Here is a 14,309-nt window from a genome sequence, read left to right as displayed (position 1 = left end):
GTAAAGGCACCTGCCACACAGACCTGACAACATAAGTCTAACCACCGGAATCCATGTAAAAGGCTAATATGGTGCTATGCACAATCCCATACTCTATACCAAGACAGGAGGCAGAGGCAGGATACTGCCTGGAAGTTGGTGCGCAGGCTAGCCTGGGATACAGTGTGCCACAAGCAGTAAGAGACCGTGCCTCAGCAGGATGGAAGGTGGGAAGAGAACATACTCCTGAAAGTTGTCCTCTGATCTCGCCATACACACACACACACACACACACACACACACACACACACACACACACAGAAATGAAGGATAAGGAGAAGAGGAGTGGGAAGGAGGGGGAGAGGGAGGAGGAGAGGGAGGGGGAGAGGGAGGGAAAACTTTGGGGCTGAGGATATGTTTCAATAGTAGAACACTTAGCATGCAGACATACTCTGATTCAGTCTTCACCAACAAAGGTGTGTGTGTGTGTGTGTGTGTGTGTGTGTGTATGTGTGCAGTGTTTATTATGTGTTTGTATGTAAGTGTGTGATGTGTGTTTATGTATGAGTGTGCGGTACATGGGTGTTATGTGTGTGTGTGTGTGTGTGTGTGTGTAGGTACATGTGTATATACGGATGTAGGTGTGTATACGCATGTGTATGTGCAAGTGTATATGTGTGCATATATGAATGTGTCTGTGTAAGGCTTACAATGAACAACAAGGGAAGGTGAGCCTATCAGTCCTTCATGCAATGGGAAGAGTGTGAATTTGAACTGCCAATCAGCGGAGGGAGTTCAGAACAGGAAGAAGATACTAGGAGACACAAGGCAGCCTGCTCATTAGGCAGCTCTGGCCACGCCTCTGAACTGCAGCTGCAGAGCAGGGAGCCTTCATCCCTCTCATGCTGGTAATAAATATGACGACTCATCTGCTTGAAATACACACCTGCCTGCCCTGAACATCGTGTGTCCACAATATTACCTCCCAGCCACTGTGGGAATGGCAGCTTCAATTACTCCTGCAAGCATGAGTCAACTGCCCAAGGAGCCGTCTTTCTGGTTACAAGCCAGGTTTGCGGCAAGAAGTCAGCAGAAATGCCTAAAAATATGATTAGCAGTAGGGGGAGGGGGTACTGGGCTGTTAGCAATATGCCTAGTGTGAAGAAGAAGACTAACAACGGCCTCAGGGAACAAGCTCTTCCTCAGAATCCTTAACTCCAGGCAACGTCATTGCCAAAAGGTCTAGGAGGAAATATTGACTACATCCTTAATAGATGTTTGAAGGGGGGATGAGGCAACAGGACTAATTGCTTATAAATCCCCTAGAAAGTACAAATCATTCAAGCAGTTCTAAGTTACTGCAGCCAGACTCTTGACCTTGGAACTGCAGCTGGAGGTGGAGGAGACCATCAAGGGCCAGGCTTCTGCCTCCCACCCGGACTTCTGCAGGAAAAGCCCTTTTCAGCTTCTGTAAATGCACCATTCTGGACCTCCAACCCTCAAATACATGTTAAGCTTCCATACCTGCCAGAAGGCAAGTGACACACCAGGCCCTGGCACACCTGTCACTGTGAGGACCTCAGCTGAAGCTTGATGGTCAATTTCTTCTGTTCAGGGTGATGGGCAGATCTGGACACCCGAGGCTCACAGGAGCGGGGTGGTTTCCCTGTGTCTTGACAGCATCTCAGGCCCACTGAAAGCCTTTAGGACACTAAAGTTTCTATTCACACAGGTGGAACTGGGGTGCGCCAGCTGAGGATGCACCTGCCAGGCTCCCGTGAACAATGCTATCCCCTGCACAGCGAATAGGTACTTGTAGATCTTCCGCTGCCCTGGAGCACAGATCTCAAAACGAAGGTGAAAACAAGAGAAGCGGCCCAAAGTCCGAGCCACACTACAACGTGAGTCCAGTGGCCTCTAATGGGGCTCCCAGTACTGGCTTCCCATATAGCACCTTCAAACATGGCTGAAGATAGCAAATGCAGCAATGCCTGCCGAAGATACAACACCAGAGCAGCAAGTATGTCACTGCCCAAGAATCTCCGTATCTTCCATGCTGTGGTTTCTGGCAAAACTGTGCCCAGTATTTTTTTCCGCATGGAAATGTCTCCCTATAAATCCTGTTTTTAAAATCCCTCTCAAGCTCCTGAGCAACTGTAAGTGTCCTTTCATCCTTGGGCATCTGCTTTTCTAACTGTCTCAGTATCAACAACAAACTCTTTTTTTTTTTAAGTTATTTTGTGTATTTATGTGTTGTGCAAGCGTGTGGGTGTGTGTGATTCGTGTATGTAGGCATGCATGATCATATGTGTGGGCACGCATGGTCATGTATGTGAGCATGCATGGTCATGTGTGGGTGTGCATGGTCATGTATGTGAGCATGCATGGTCATGTATGTGAGCATGCATGGTCATGTATGTGAGCATGCATGGTCATGTATGTGAGCGTGCATGGTCATGTATGTGAGCGTGCATGGTCATGTATGTGAGCATGCATGGTCATGTATGTGAGCATGCATGGTCATGTATGTGAGCATGCATGGTCATGTGTGGGTGTGCATGGTCATGTATGTGAGCATGCATGGTCATGTATGTGAGCATGCATGGTCATGTGTGGGTGTGCATGGTCATGTATGTGAGCATGCATGGTCATGTGTGTGAGCATGCATGGTCATGTGTGGGTGTGCATGATGACCTGTGTGGGACGCATCTGCGCGTGTACGGAGGCCTAAAAGTACGGTTTTGAGTTTTCCTAAGTCCCCACCTTGTTCTCTGAGTCAGGGTCGCTTAATTAAACCCAGAGTTCACAAATATAGCTAGTCTTGCCAGCCTGCTAGCTCCAGGAATCCTCTGTCTTCTGAGCCAAAATTACAGATGGGCCACCATGCCCACCAAACATTTTTGTGGGTTCTGGGGATCTGAACTGCAGCAGGTGGTTTAATGACTGGGCCATCTCCTGAGGCACCACAACTTTTTATAAGCCTTGACACAAAGATAATTTCAGGGTAGAAAAACTAGTTGGCTAGATTGAAAAACGATGAGCCCAAGTCACACAAGACTGACTACACACAGGCAGCAGCAGCCCTTTGCTGAAGAGGTAGGCAGGAGTGGGTCTCAAGCAGAGACCTATAACTTCTATCTCGTACTCCATGAGGGGACAGTTACAAACACAGCCCTCCTCCTCCTCCTCCTGCTCTTCCTCCTCCTCACCAGAGGACCAAGAACTGAAAACCATCCACTAGAAATGAGAGGGAACATATGAACCATGCCCTCCATAAAGCAAGAACTCAAGGGCAGTGCCCTAAAGCTTTTATATGGACTGCCACCAGAGGCCCAAGGTCCCCAGGTCTGCCGGAAGGTGGCAGAACCTTTAAGATGTGGGCATGGTAGGAGTTCTTCAAGTCATGGGGAGGGGCTGGAGGCCACAGACCCAGTCCTGCCTCTTCCTTACTCCTTCGATCTGACAAAGAGGGACAGCTTTGCCATCATGCGTTCCCATCACGATGAGCCACTCCTGGAGAACAACAGGGCCAACCAGTCATGAAGTGACACCTACAAAAGTGGGAGCCAAAAATAAACCTTTACTTTTTATAGACTGATTCTGTCAGGTGTTTACTATTAATACATCTTATCTCAGCACCAGGAGGTGGAGACAGGCTCGCTGCCTAGCCAGGCCAGCTACACCAGGACAGTGAGAGGCTCTCCAAAAAAAAAAAAAAAAAAAGGATCCTGAGAAAAGATATCTGAGGTTGATGTCTGGTTTCAGTGAACACATAGACACACAGAGAGGCATACAGACATACAGACACACACGCGCACACATGCACACGCACACATACCAGCCATCAGCATAAATGGTAAGTAACAATGAAGAAGGTACCATCTATAAACATTGGGAACTCATGGCATATTAAAACTACATAAAAACAAACCAACAACAACAAAAAGGCCCAAGGACTTAAGAAGACATCAGACCAATGATGGTGTCACAGCTTCCACTATGTGGACCAAATAAAAGCAACACTTAACACTGCTGTGGGAACAGTACCATGGACCACTAGTCCATTCAGGAACCATGCCGGGTCTCCTAACTGTGCACATGCTTTCGCTGAGCACGGCCACACTGCCTGGCTGGTCCTTCTGGACTGCTCCTAGGCTTGATGGTCCTATCTGTGTCACTGTGGGCTTTTGACCCTCAACTCTGCCTGCCCTATAAGCTCTCCCACTGTGTTTGTAAGTTCTTACCCCACCACCTGCTGCGACTCTCTTTCATATGCTGCCTCCAATGGGGAAGGCCACTGCAAACTATGACACCTATGGACATGGTGTGTGTTTGTGTGTGTGTGTGTGTGTGTGTGTGTGTGTGTGTGTGTATAAAGAGAGGGGCTAGAAAATTAATGTTAGTAATTAAGATTGGAATAAAAGAGCCTATGATAATCAAGGGCCAGTTATCAAGGGAAGCCACATTACCCGACAAACTGTGGCCAATCGACTAGACATAGCTTGTGAATTTCTTGTTGAACACATTCCAATATTGCAGAAAGATACACACATCCATCTGTGTTTCTTTCTTGCTAGTGTGTGTGCGGTATACGTCTGCATCGACAGTGCATGCACGTGTATATGTTCACACACGGAGCCGCGCAAGCACGTGCAGGTGCCCAAACAGGATGTCAGGTGTCTCCTTTATTGCTCTTCAGTCACGGCCTTGTGACAGGGTTCCTTACTGAACAGGCGGCTCACTTTTTGGCTAGGCTGGCGGGCCAGGGAGCTCTCAAAGGACCTGCGTATCTCTGCACCACACTGCTGGGGTTCCAGATGCGCACGTCCTCACGGTTGCACAGCAAGTGCTCTTGCCCACTGACCGTGCCCCAAGCGCCAGCCAGGTCCTCTGACAGAGCGCGCTCACAACACTCAGCTCTCCTGTCTGGCCACATACACAGGCATGCATCATGAGGAGCTTACGGGCCCTGACTAGGAAACAGCACGGGAGACTGAGGTCTCCTGGCTCCCAGGACCTGGGGCTCTTCTAGTGGACCAGTCTTTGTTCTGCATTTTCCTTGAACATTAAACCAAAATAGTTCTTTTCTGACTCCAGTAATCATTTGAAACAGACGTGAGAATTCTAGAAGCTAAGTAGCTTACATCAGATGGCCCACCAGAGCTGCCACACCAATCGCCTCCACCTTCTCACAGTGGGTCGTTTATTTTGAGGACCCCAGCCAAGAAAACTTGAAGTTCAACTTAGACAGACAATACTTTCATCGTCCTAGTTTCTACCATCTTTCGTCATCCATCGTTTCTACCCTCTTCAAAATGGCTGCTTGTCAGAATCACTTTTTTAAATAACATTACTTCATCGTCACAATTTCCTAGTAAAAGCATCAAGTGCTTTGGCTTGGTTTTGGCTAATTTTAGGTCAAATGTGCTGCACTTTGCTCTGACCTTGGTGCTGGTGGGAAACAGCAGGCAAAACATCCCCTAGTTACCTCCAGGCACAAGCAGACTGAGGGCCAATCTGGAGCCAGCGGGGGAGGGGGGGTGACACAAGACACACTGCCAGCAGCAGCAAGCTGCAGCGCAGCCCTCTGATCCCCCTACCTGGGCTCTCTGAGGTTTCTCAACCACACCTGGTAACCTGACACCAGAGACCCCTTTCCACTACCCATTTCCAATGTCTCTCATTTCTGCCCTTCCAAAGGCCTTGGCATCATCTGAAAGCCTGGCACTCTGTACCCAAGGGAGTTGACTATTAACTCAAACTAAAGCCCATCCTGGCTCTCAATGGTGCCCGATGCTCACTCTGTCAAAGAAGTGCCTGTCCCCCTCGGCTCTGTCTAAGATACTTCCTTCTCTTTGACAGAACTCGGCCCTCCCATGCCAACAATTCTGAGGTATGTCTAAGCAGTCATGGGGCAGGAGAGCAGGGAGTTGGCAAGGGCCCTCAGAGAGTTCAAACAAACCCTACCTGTGGGCTTGCCTAAGTCAGCAGGCTTCTGTCATAAGTGGCAACGTGGCTGAGCCATGTCCCTTTGTCACTCTGGCTCTGTAAATAAAGCACTCTGCCGCCTAAGGGGCATCATGTTTGGATATTACACACGAGTCTGGATGGACTAAACCTTGATAGACGCCATCTCAAAAGGCTATGGCAGCTCATGACTTGGGAGGTGGCGGGTTGGGAAGATGACACAAGACAGGTGGTACCCATCATCATGTGATGTGACACGTTCCCCGTGGGGTCGTGGGCTTGATCATTTCATCTCCAGCTGGTGATAGTGTTCCTGGGACTGGGGACTCTTTGGAAGGCAGGGCTTAGCTGGAGGAAGCAGGTCATGGAGGCCAGAGCCTTGAGTTTGGAGTCTGACCTTTCTCTCGCTACCTCCTGTTTCTGTGAGGAGGTCAGCCTCACTTCCCCACTCCACTGAGCTGCCTGCTGACATCCCTTCCTCGTCACAACAGACTGTGTCCCCTCAAACTGAGAGCGAGAATAAATCCTTCTCCCCTTACTCTGCTCGTCAGGTATTTTGATCAGCAACGAGAAAAATAAGATAACGTCCTTATTCTGAATAAACTTCGTGGGTGATCAGAGACAAGGCAGGAACCGAAACCAATACGTAAAAATTGTGAAATATTTGAGCCCCAGTGCTCCAACAGATCGCATAAGGACTACAGACTGTCTTGCCCCGAAAGTGATGCCTACACACAAACAAGGCCTTCAAAGGAAGGAAACATTTGCACACTCAGCTCGACCACAATCATCTCTTGCAGGCAGTTAAAGGGTTAAGACAGGGGGAGTGCAGGTGCATGAAAGCAAATGCGTTGATGCGGGGATATGGGTGTGAAAAATACAAAGATGAGAGGTCACAACCCAAAGGCCCACAGGGCCAGAGAGGGCATGGGGAGGAACAATGCTGCCAGCGTAGTCACTTCAGGCGCTGGGTAACAAAGATAGGCAGCGTGGCATCTGTCTGGCATAAGGGGTCTCACTTTGATCTCTCAGAACTGTCTTGTCAATCAGACTCCGCCCTCCCAAGCTCAGTCCATCATCTTTGATGAGGAAAAATGTGGACAGAATGCGGCTCTGGCAAAGTGGTAGGAAAGAGGAGGGTTGGCAGGATGGGGGGGATGGGGGAGCATGGGGGGCAGAGCGGAGAGGAGGGTGCTTGTCATGTAAGGCCGAAACTCCATTTCTTGGAAACCATGTAAAGTTGGAACTAACTCCACAAAACTGTCTTCTGACAAGCCCCGCCCCACAAGCACAGCATACACTCACTATTTTCTAATCAATTTCAAAGTAAAATCAAAGACTCTCTTGATTTAATGACCCAAATAGCCCTTTGTTAGGTGTAAAAACTCTATGTATAAAAGCAAACACTATTTCCAGGGACAAACACTCACACCCATCTCATCAGGCCCATGTGACACTCAGCACAGAGCGTTGCGTGTAAACTCCAGAGCATCAGGGCTGTGAGGACAGCCCCAGCCTCAAGTCTACACATCCCACGTCTGCTGCGCTCCGGTGCTATGCCTTTACTGTGTAGACACGGCGGATCCGTCCCCAAGCTCCTCCCCCCCCCCCCCCCCCCCCCCCCCCCCCCCCGCCCCGCTCCATCTCTACTCCAACTCAGCAGCCCAGTACTCTGCTCTAGGGTGGAGAGAGGGCGCAGGACCCTGAGGTATTGACTCCCCGTGCACCTCCTCCATCCCGAGATATTTGGGAAACCTTTTTGCAATCAAAGCAGCATGTCCAACCCCACCCATCATAATGACTCCCCCTTCAAATCCAGAGAGTTCTTTATGAGGAGTGGATGTCTTTAAACCCTCCGTCAACAGCTGGCATGCCTGGACACAGCGGAGCATCTCTTGCCCAGGTTCCTGCCTCTCTCCTCTCCGACCCTTCTCTAAACGAAAGCGCTGTGTGCTGGGTCTTCCCACTCCACTCGGCATGTACAGATCCTGACCAGTTCTCCACTACAAGCCCTCTCCATTTCACTAAATGCCGAGTCCTTCCCAGCCTTGCAGTGTTTCACTAGCCAGCCCTTGACAGTCAATGAACGAACAAACATATCCTTGAAAATCAAGGAGTTCAGAAAAATAAAAAAGTTCCGTTTGAAAAATTATTTTTCAGCTGGTTTTCATGATAGCTCTCTAAAAACCACATTATTTTTTATTGTATTTAAAGATGTCTCAGATAACAAGCCAGTAGAAACATAATAGCCTAGGACTTAAGGTGTTATAATCAAATTGTTTCTGTTTTAAAGCACACCTTTGAAGACTGTAGCTTCTTGGTACCTGTGATCCTATGACGTAGGCACACACCTGGCTGAACGGAGGGTGTAAACTTTAAACATTAGGAAATTAGAGTTGAAAATGGAGACACATACATCACCTTTGGCCCGTCCCAACACCTTCCAGCAAGGACTGGAGCCAGGAGCAGAAATGGTGACCAGAGGCACATTTCTATTTGCATAAAAGCTTTCTGTCTACTGGGTTTTGTAAAGCACATTTTTCTTTGATCATATTCATAATAGCAGACTGAGACCCACCCATCCTAAGAGCCCCAGGCAATAACAGGAACAGAAGCAAGCGAAGAAAACAGGGCCGTGTTGAGGCTCCTTCACTGCAATGTGGTGTGCAGTGGAAATGAAGAGCCTGTCAGTCAGAGATTAAACATCTCAGGACGGCTACATGGAACACACAGCCAAGTCCCAGGCCTTGCAGAGTAGCAGGCCATGTGACCCTGGCTGTACAGGGCGTAGAACCATGATGCCAGCCTTAGTTATGAGAGCACCTGTCAGGCACCCTGGATGCCAGACCAGTGACAGAACATTCTCCTGGAAGTAAAGGGAGCCAGCAACACAAACTAAAAAACAAATGCAAACGAACCTTCGATCAACAAAATACATGGAAATAAAATGAAACCAGCTTATTACAGCTCTTTGGCTGTAAGGCATTGAGATCTGCCCATTCCTATATTCCAACTGCCTAACACGTCTCACACGGAATAGGTACTTAATAAAAGTAGACACGAAAAGGAATGGACGTAGGCTGTGGCTGTGGCTCAGTGTGGGAGCACTTGCTCAGTATGGGAGCACGTGCTCAGTATGTAAAAGACCCTGAGTTCAAATTCTTCGGGTACCACAACACAACAACAACAACAACTCCCTTGGGAGAGCAACTCTGCCCAGATCACATCTTACAGACAGCCATCTCCTCCCCTATGTCTTTACACGAAGAGCACAAAGCATTAAGAGGTTAGACTCCTGTGTCAGCGGGATCCTGAGACACTGGGCCGGGCATCCATGAGCTTAGAGGCTGCAGCAGCCTGAGGCCCTGGAGTAAGGGCTAGGCAGACTAGCCGTATCACTGAGCTCTGGGTTCACCCGAGACAACCCCGTTTCAAGGGGCAAAGTAAGGAACAATCTTACAAAGCAAGAAAACACATCATACCATCTCTGAGCTTTCACAGGCACGTACACAAACCCACACACATGTGAATATGCATGTGTACCCCCATACATGTGCGCCCCACTACGACACATATATGTGAGGAAAGAAAAGGTAGGTGGGATTAAGAAACAATGCCCCAGGTAGTCCTGGCTAGTCCACAAAGTGGTACACACAGGTACTGAGCACACAAGGATGCTCACATACACACAAGTACAAGGCACACAGGGACACTCACATACACACAGGTACTGAGCACACAAGGATGCTCATATACACACAAGTACCAGGCACACAGGGACACTTACATACACACAAGTAGCAGACACACAGGGATACACACACACTCATACACAGGTACTAAGCACACAAGGATGCTCACATACATACAAGTAGCAGACACACAGGGACACTCAAACACACACAAGTACCAGGAACACTAGGACGCTCACATATACGCAAGTACCAGGCACACAGGGACACTCACACACTCATACACAGGTACTAAGCACACAAGGATGCTCACATACACACAAGTACCAGGCACACAGGGACACTCACATACACACAAGCAGCAGACACACAGGGACACTCATACACTCATATACACACAGGTACTGAGCACACAAGGACCCTCAAGTGAAGATGTTGGGCTTGGCCTGCACTAGCTTTGCCCTCAATGTGCCATAGATGTAAAGGTGACGTTGCAAGGAAAGGGCCACAGCACAGTCTGGAAACCTAACAACCACACAACCACAGCAGCAACAAAAGTACTGACCCTCTTTACAGCACACAAAGAACACAGCTCTAAATATGGGAGTTCATTCCTGATTGGTAGAGATAGTAACTTCCTGTTCCCAAACAGGAACTACCTCCAACACTGAAGGAAGGCCTGTGCAAGCCCACATGGAGAGTGTGTCAAAAACCCTGCTACGGGGTTACCTGAAGACACAAGCACAGTCACCGTGGGCAGTGGGGATACAATGTTAAGGAGAGGGCACTCTGGGGGCACAGCGGCAGCACCCTAAGACAAAAGGCACCTGGAACAGCTCCCACACCCCTAAGTCCCCTCCACACTACCACAGTGCCCTAAGACCATCTTTGGCACGCCAGCCACCACAGCATCCTGGCAAAGGAGGGCATGCGCCTGACCCCACTGCGGTAAATAGGAGTTCTTTTTCACTAGACCAGCACCCACTCATCAGGGAGCAAGGGCAAGACACACACATCCCAGGAAAAAGAAAAACATCTGATAATTAATTACGCATTTCAGAAACCAGGCATGCACTATGAGTCTTAGATTCACACTTCAAAAATTATTTGTCCTTGGTTTAGTGTTCCTGAGTGTGTGTGTGTGTGTGTGTGTGTCTGTCTGTCTGTCTGTCTGTGTATTTTGGGTGTGTATCTTCAGTGTGGTTCATCAGGAGTGATCTTTGTTTTTCTGAAAGAGGGTCCTCTGTGGGGCCTGGGACTTGCCATTTCAGTTAGGCTGGCTAGACACAGAACTCCAAGGATCTACCTGTCTCTCCTCATTCCTTGTCTTGCATTTTACATAGATGCTGGGAATTGAACTTACGTCCTCACGCTTGCCTGACAGGCACTTTACCAACTGAGTCACTCCCTAAACCCCTAAACTTTTTCCTTTAAAAGTGTTCTTATGAACTCTAAAGAGGGACTTCCTTACTTGAAGAAGCCTTGGGAAAGGCCCAGACAACAATCTCTCCAGCTGCCCCCATGTGTGAGCAGCCAGCTGCCCCCATCTGTGAGTGGTCAGCAGCTCTCCAGCTGCCCCCATGTGTGAGTGGCCAGCAGCTCTCCAGCTGCTCCCCTGCCATCACTAAGTAGCCCATTAAAGAACTTCACCTCACTTACAAACTATCTTTTCACCTTCTGGGCCCCGAAAAATATGAAAGCTATGTGTTTACAATGGATCTGTTGCTATGAAAACACACTGCAAAGAAACCTTCCTTCCCTTTGATTCAGGAAGCTTTAAAGGGGAGAGATGCCCAGCAGTCAGGAGCTCCTGTTGCGGGCGACCTGGCCAAGCTAGGACAGGAGCACTGCCTGGAGAGAAGTCACAGCTACCCCAGAAGCAGCTAACATCCTCAAAGCTCACAGAACGCGTCTTCCCATTGGAGCAAGGCTGAGAGTTCACTTCTTCTCAACCTCCCTAGCTCCTATGGCTTCATGACCCACACCTGTCTGTTGAGAAGGAACCCGCTGTTGCCAGCCTGCTCGCTCACATGTCTGGAACTGCATACAGGTCATTCCTCTCTCTCCTTTGATTTTATAATCCCATGTTTTCTACTTTTGTTAGATTGTGTATGTGTTTCTGTGTAAGTCTGTGTGTTCATGTATGTATGTATGTACATGTATGTGTTTCTGTATGTGTGTACATGTGAGTTTGTGTGTGCGTGTGTATTTGTGTACATGTGTGTGTGTTTGTGTGTGCATGTATGTGTGTACATGTGTGCTTGTGTGTACATGCGTGTGTGCGTGTGTGTGCATGTGGGTGTGGGTGTGTGTAGGATTGAGGTCGACGTTGGGTAGCTTTCCTCAATTGCTCTCCACCTTATGTTTTAGGCAGGATCTCTCACTCTCACTGACCTGGGCCTCTCTACTCCAGTGAGGCTGGCTGTCCAAAAAGCCCCAGGGCCTCGCCTGTCTGCCCTCCCCAGACTAGAATTCACTGCTGCCAGTTAATGTTGCTCCTCACGCTTTTGTGGGGCCTGAGCCATCCTGCAGCCCTCCCTCTGATACCTTTTTATGCTCTTACTCAGTTGCCACTTTAACCTTGGGCCTGACGAGTTTATCTTTCTCTCCAAGGTCACCAGGCTCTTGCCAGGCATCCCCATTTTGAAGAGACTTGCTCCTCAATCGTCACCTCCAGTAGGTAAGAAGAGAATTTCAAATTAACCTCAAAAGGCCACACTTTTCAATCACCTACCTCGGATCCCCTGACTCTGCCCAACCCCTTTCCCAGCGCTGGAGTTGAAGGCCCATGCTGCCACCTGCAGCTTACACACAGTTCTGGGGTGCCAACTCCGGTTCCCATGTTTGGGCAGCGGGCACAGCCATTTCCACCACTACCAGCAACAGATTTTCATTAAGAAGAAAGAGGGATTGGGGAAGAGCGGAGGAGGAGAGAGGACTAACAGAGACATGAAACTTTAAACAATGTCAGTGTTTAAGAACTTTACAATCCTAAAGCCCACACCAGTGAAAAATAATGGAGCATACTGTGCTGCCCTCTGCGCATGTCACCAGTACTCCCAACGCCCTAACGTAAGCAAGCAACAGGGTTAAAAAGAAACGCTCTCCTGGGGCTTCCAGCTCCCTCCAGAAATGACAGCCCGATGAGCCACTCCAGGGCACTTCCACAAACATCTCTTGCCACCATGGGCACCATACTGACACCAACAAAATGTTCCTGTTTCGCTCAGTAAATCGTAAATCACCTGAATGTGAGGAACGTCTGCAGTTCCTTCGAGGACACAAGACAGCACGGCGAGCCCCGAGCCTCTGCTGTGCTGCTGGCTTCCTGCTCCTGCTCCTCATATAACCCACATCATCAAAATTCTTGCCTCCCTGACATTTTCCTCCCCGACTTCACTTCCATCTTTAGAGCCACCTCAGCTCCCAAATGCAAAGTCGGGTGGCGTTGGAGGAGGGGCGCAGAAGCAGAATGAGGCGATCAGCTTTTATTAAATTCCAGCCTAACTATTTGGTTCACCATCTCCAACAAATAGTTCTTTGCTGCTGGACACAAAATTCCACCTGTCTTACTGGGCTCCGGAGAATGCCCCTGGCATTAGCAACATGGATTAAACAGGAATTCTGCGTCCCCGTGGCAACAGGAAGACACCCTCCAGCTACCCCGCCCTCTCTGCCCCCACACACGACGACAACAACAACCAGCACCTCAGCTTCACCGGAAGCCTTTGGTTTTCCACACCCTTATGGGGAACTCGAGGAGGGGGAATGCACCTACCTCGTGGCCTCCTGATGAAGCCATGACACATTTGGCACGTAGAACATGACTCCGAAGAAAAGCAGAGGCTCGTTCGCAAATTTGTCCAGATGTTTCTTCAGTGGCTTCTCTAGTTCCACCCATCTCGCTTGCTGGCTCTTGCTGAGGAACCAAAGGCCGAAGTAGTGCGTCTAGATAAGAGGGTAAAAAATCCCATCAGCTTGTGTTTCTCCCAGCAGTCCACGGCCACACAGTAAACAAGCCGTCCACAGCTGCATCGTCAGAACCCAGAGCTCCCAACCGACTCTGCTGCCTGTGCGTGTGGGTGCCCGTGAACTCGGGTTACTACCTTAGGGAATGGGAAAGATGGACTCGGGGCTGACTGCACGGGAGTATACGGAGCACGTAGGCCAAGGTCAGCCTGGGTGTCTGTCCTCAGGAGCTAGCCACCTTGGGTTTTTAGACAAGATCTCTCACTAGGACCTTGGGGTTCACTGACAAGACTAGACTGGCTAGGGAGCCCCAAGTAGCCTCCTGTCTCTGCCTCCTGATGCTGGGGTTACAAGTGTGGCCCACCATATCTGGCTTTTGTTTGTTTGTTTTTGGGTTTTTGTTTTTTGAGACAGGGTCTCTTTGTGTTAGCCTTGGCTGTCCTGGACTTGCTTTGTAGACCAGGCTGACTTTGAACTCACTGCAAACTGCCTGCCTCTGCCTCGCAAGTGCTGGGATTAAAAGGCGTGTGCCACCACGCCTCGCTTTTTATGAATCCTAGCTGGATGGAACTCAGGTCCTCATGCTGAACTGTCTCCCCAGCCCCAGGGCTGACTTCTTCCCTAAGTCCAGAAGGGTGCCCTGTGTGATTTCACACACAGCATGGACCATAAACCCCGCCAGCGGAAAGCTTTGGCAATGTA

The 14,309-nt window shown here is 49.3% G+C and overlaps 1 protein-coding gene across 1 annotated transcript in view; it reads right to left on the bottom strand.

Annotated features, from left to right (window-relative positions):
- The window catches only part of Ptpn14 (protein tyrosine phosphatase non-receptor type 14), an 80,999-nt gene that overhangs the window by 56,490 nt on the left and 10,200 nt on the right, over positions 1 to 14,309 (bottom strand). Inside the window, exon 2 of the mRNA XM_051148125.1 lies at positions 13,417 to 13,586. Coding sequence (XP_051004082.1) covers positions 13,417 to 13,586 — 170 coding nt within the window. The remainder of the gene's footprint in view (positions 1 to 13,416; positions 13,587 to 14,309) is intronic.

Source organism: Acomys russatus, chromosome 6 (assembly GCF_903995435.1).
Source record: "Acomys russatus chromosome 6, mAcoRus1.1, whole genome shotgun sequence".
Lineage (NCBI taxonomy): Eukaryota > Metazoa > Chordata > Mammalia > Rodentia > Muridae > Acomys > Acomys russatus.
Note: the sequence above shows the minus strand (reverse complement) of the source record. Positions and strands in the feature narration are given on the sequence as shown.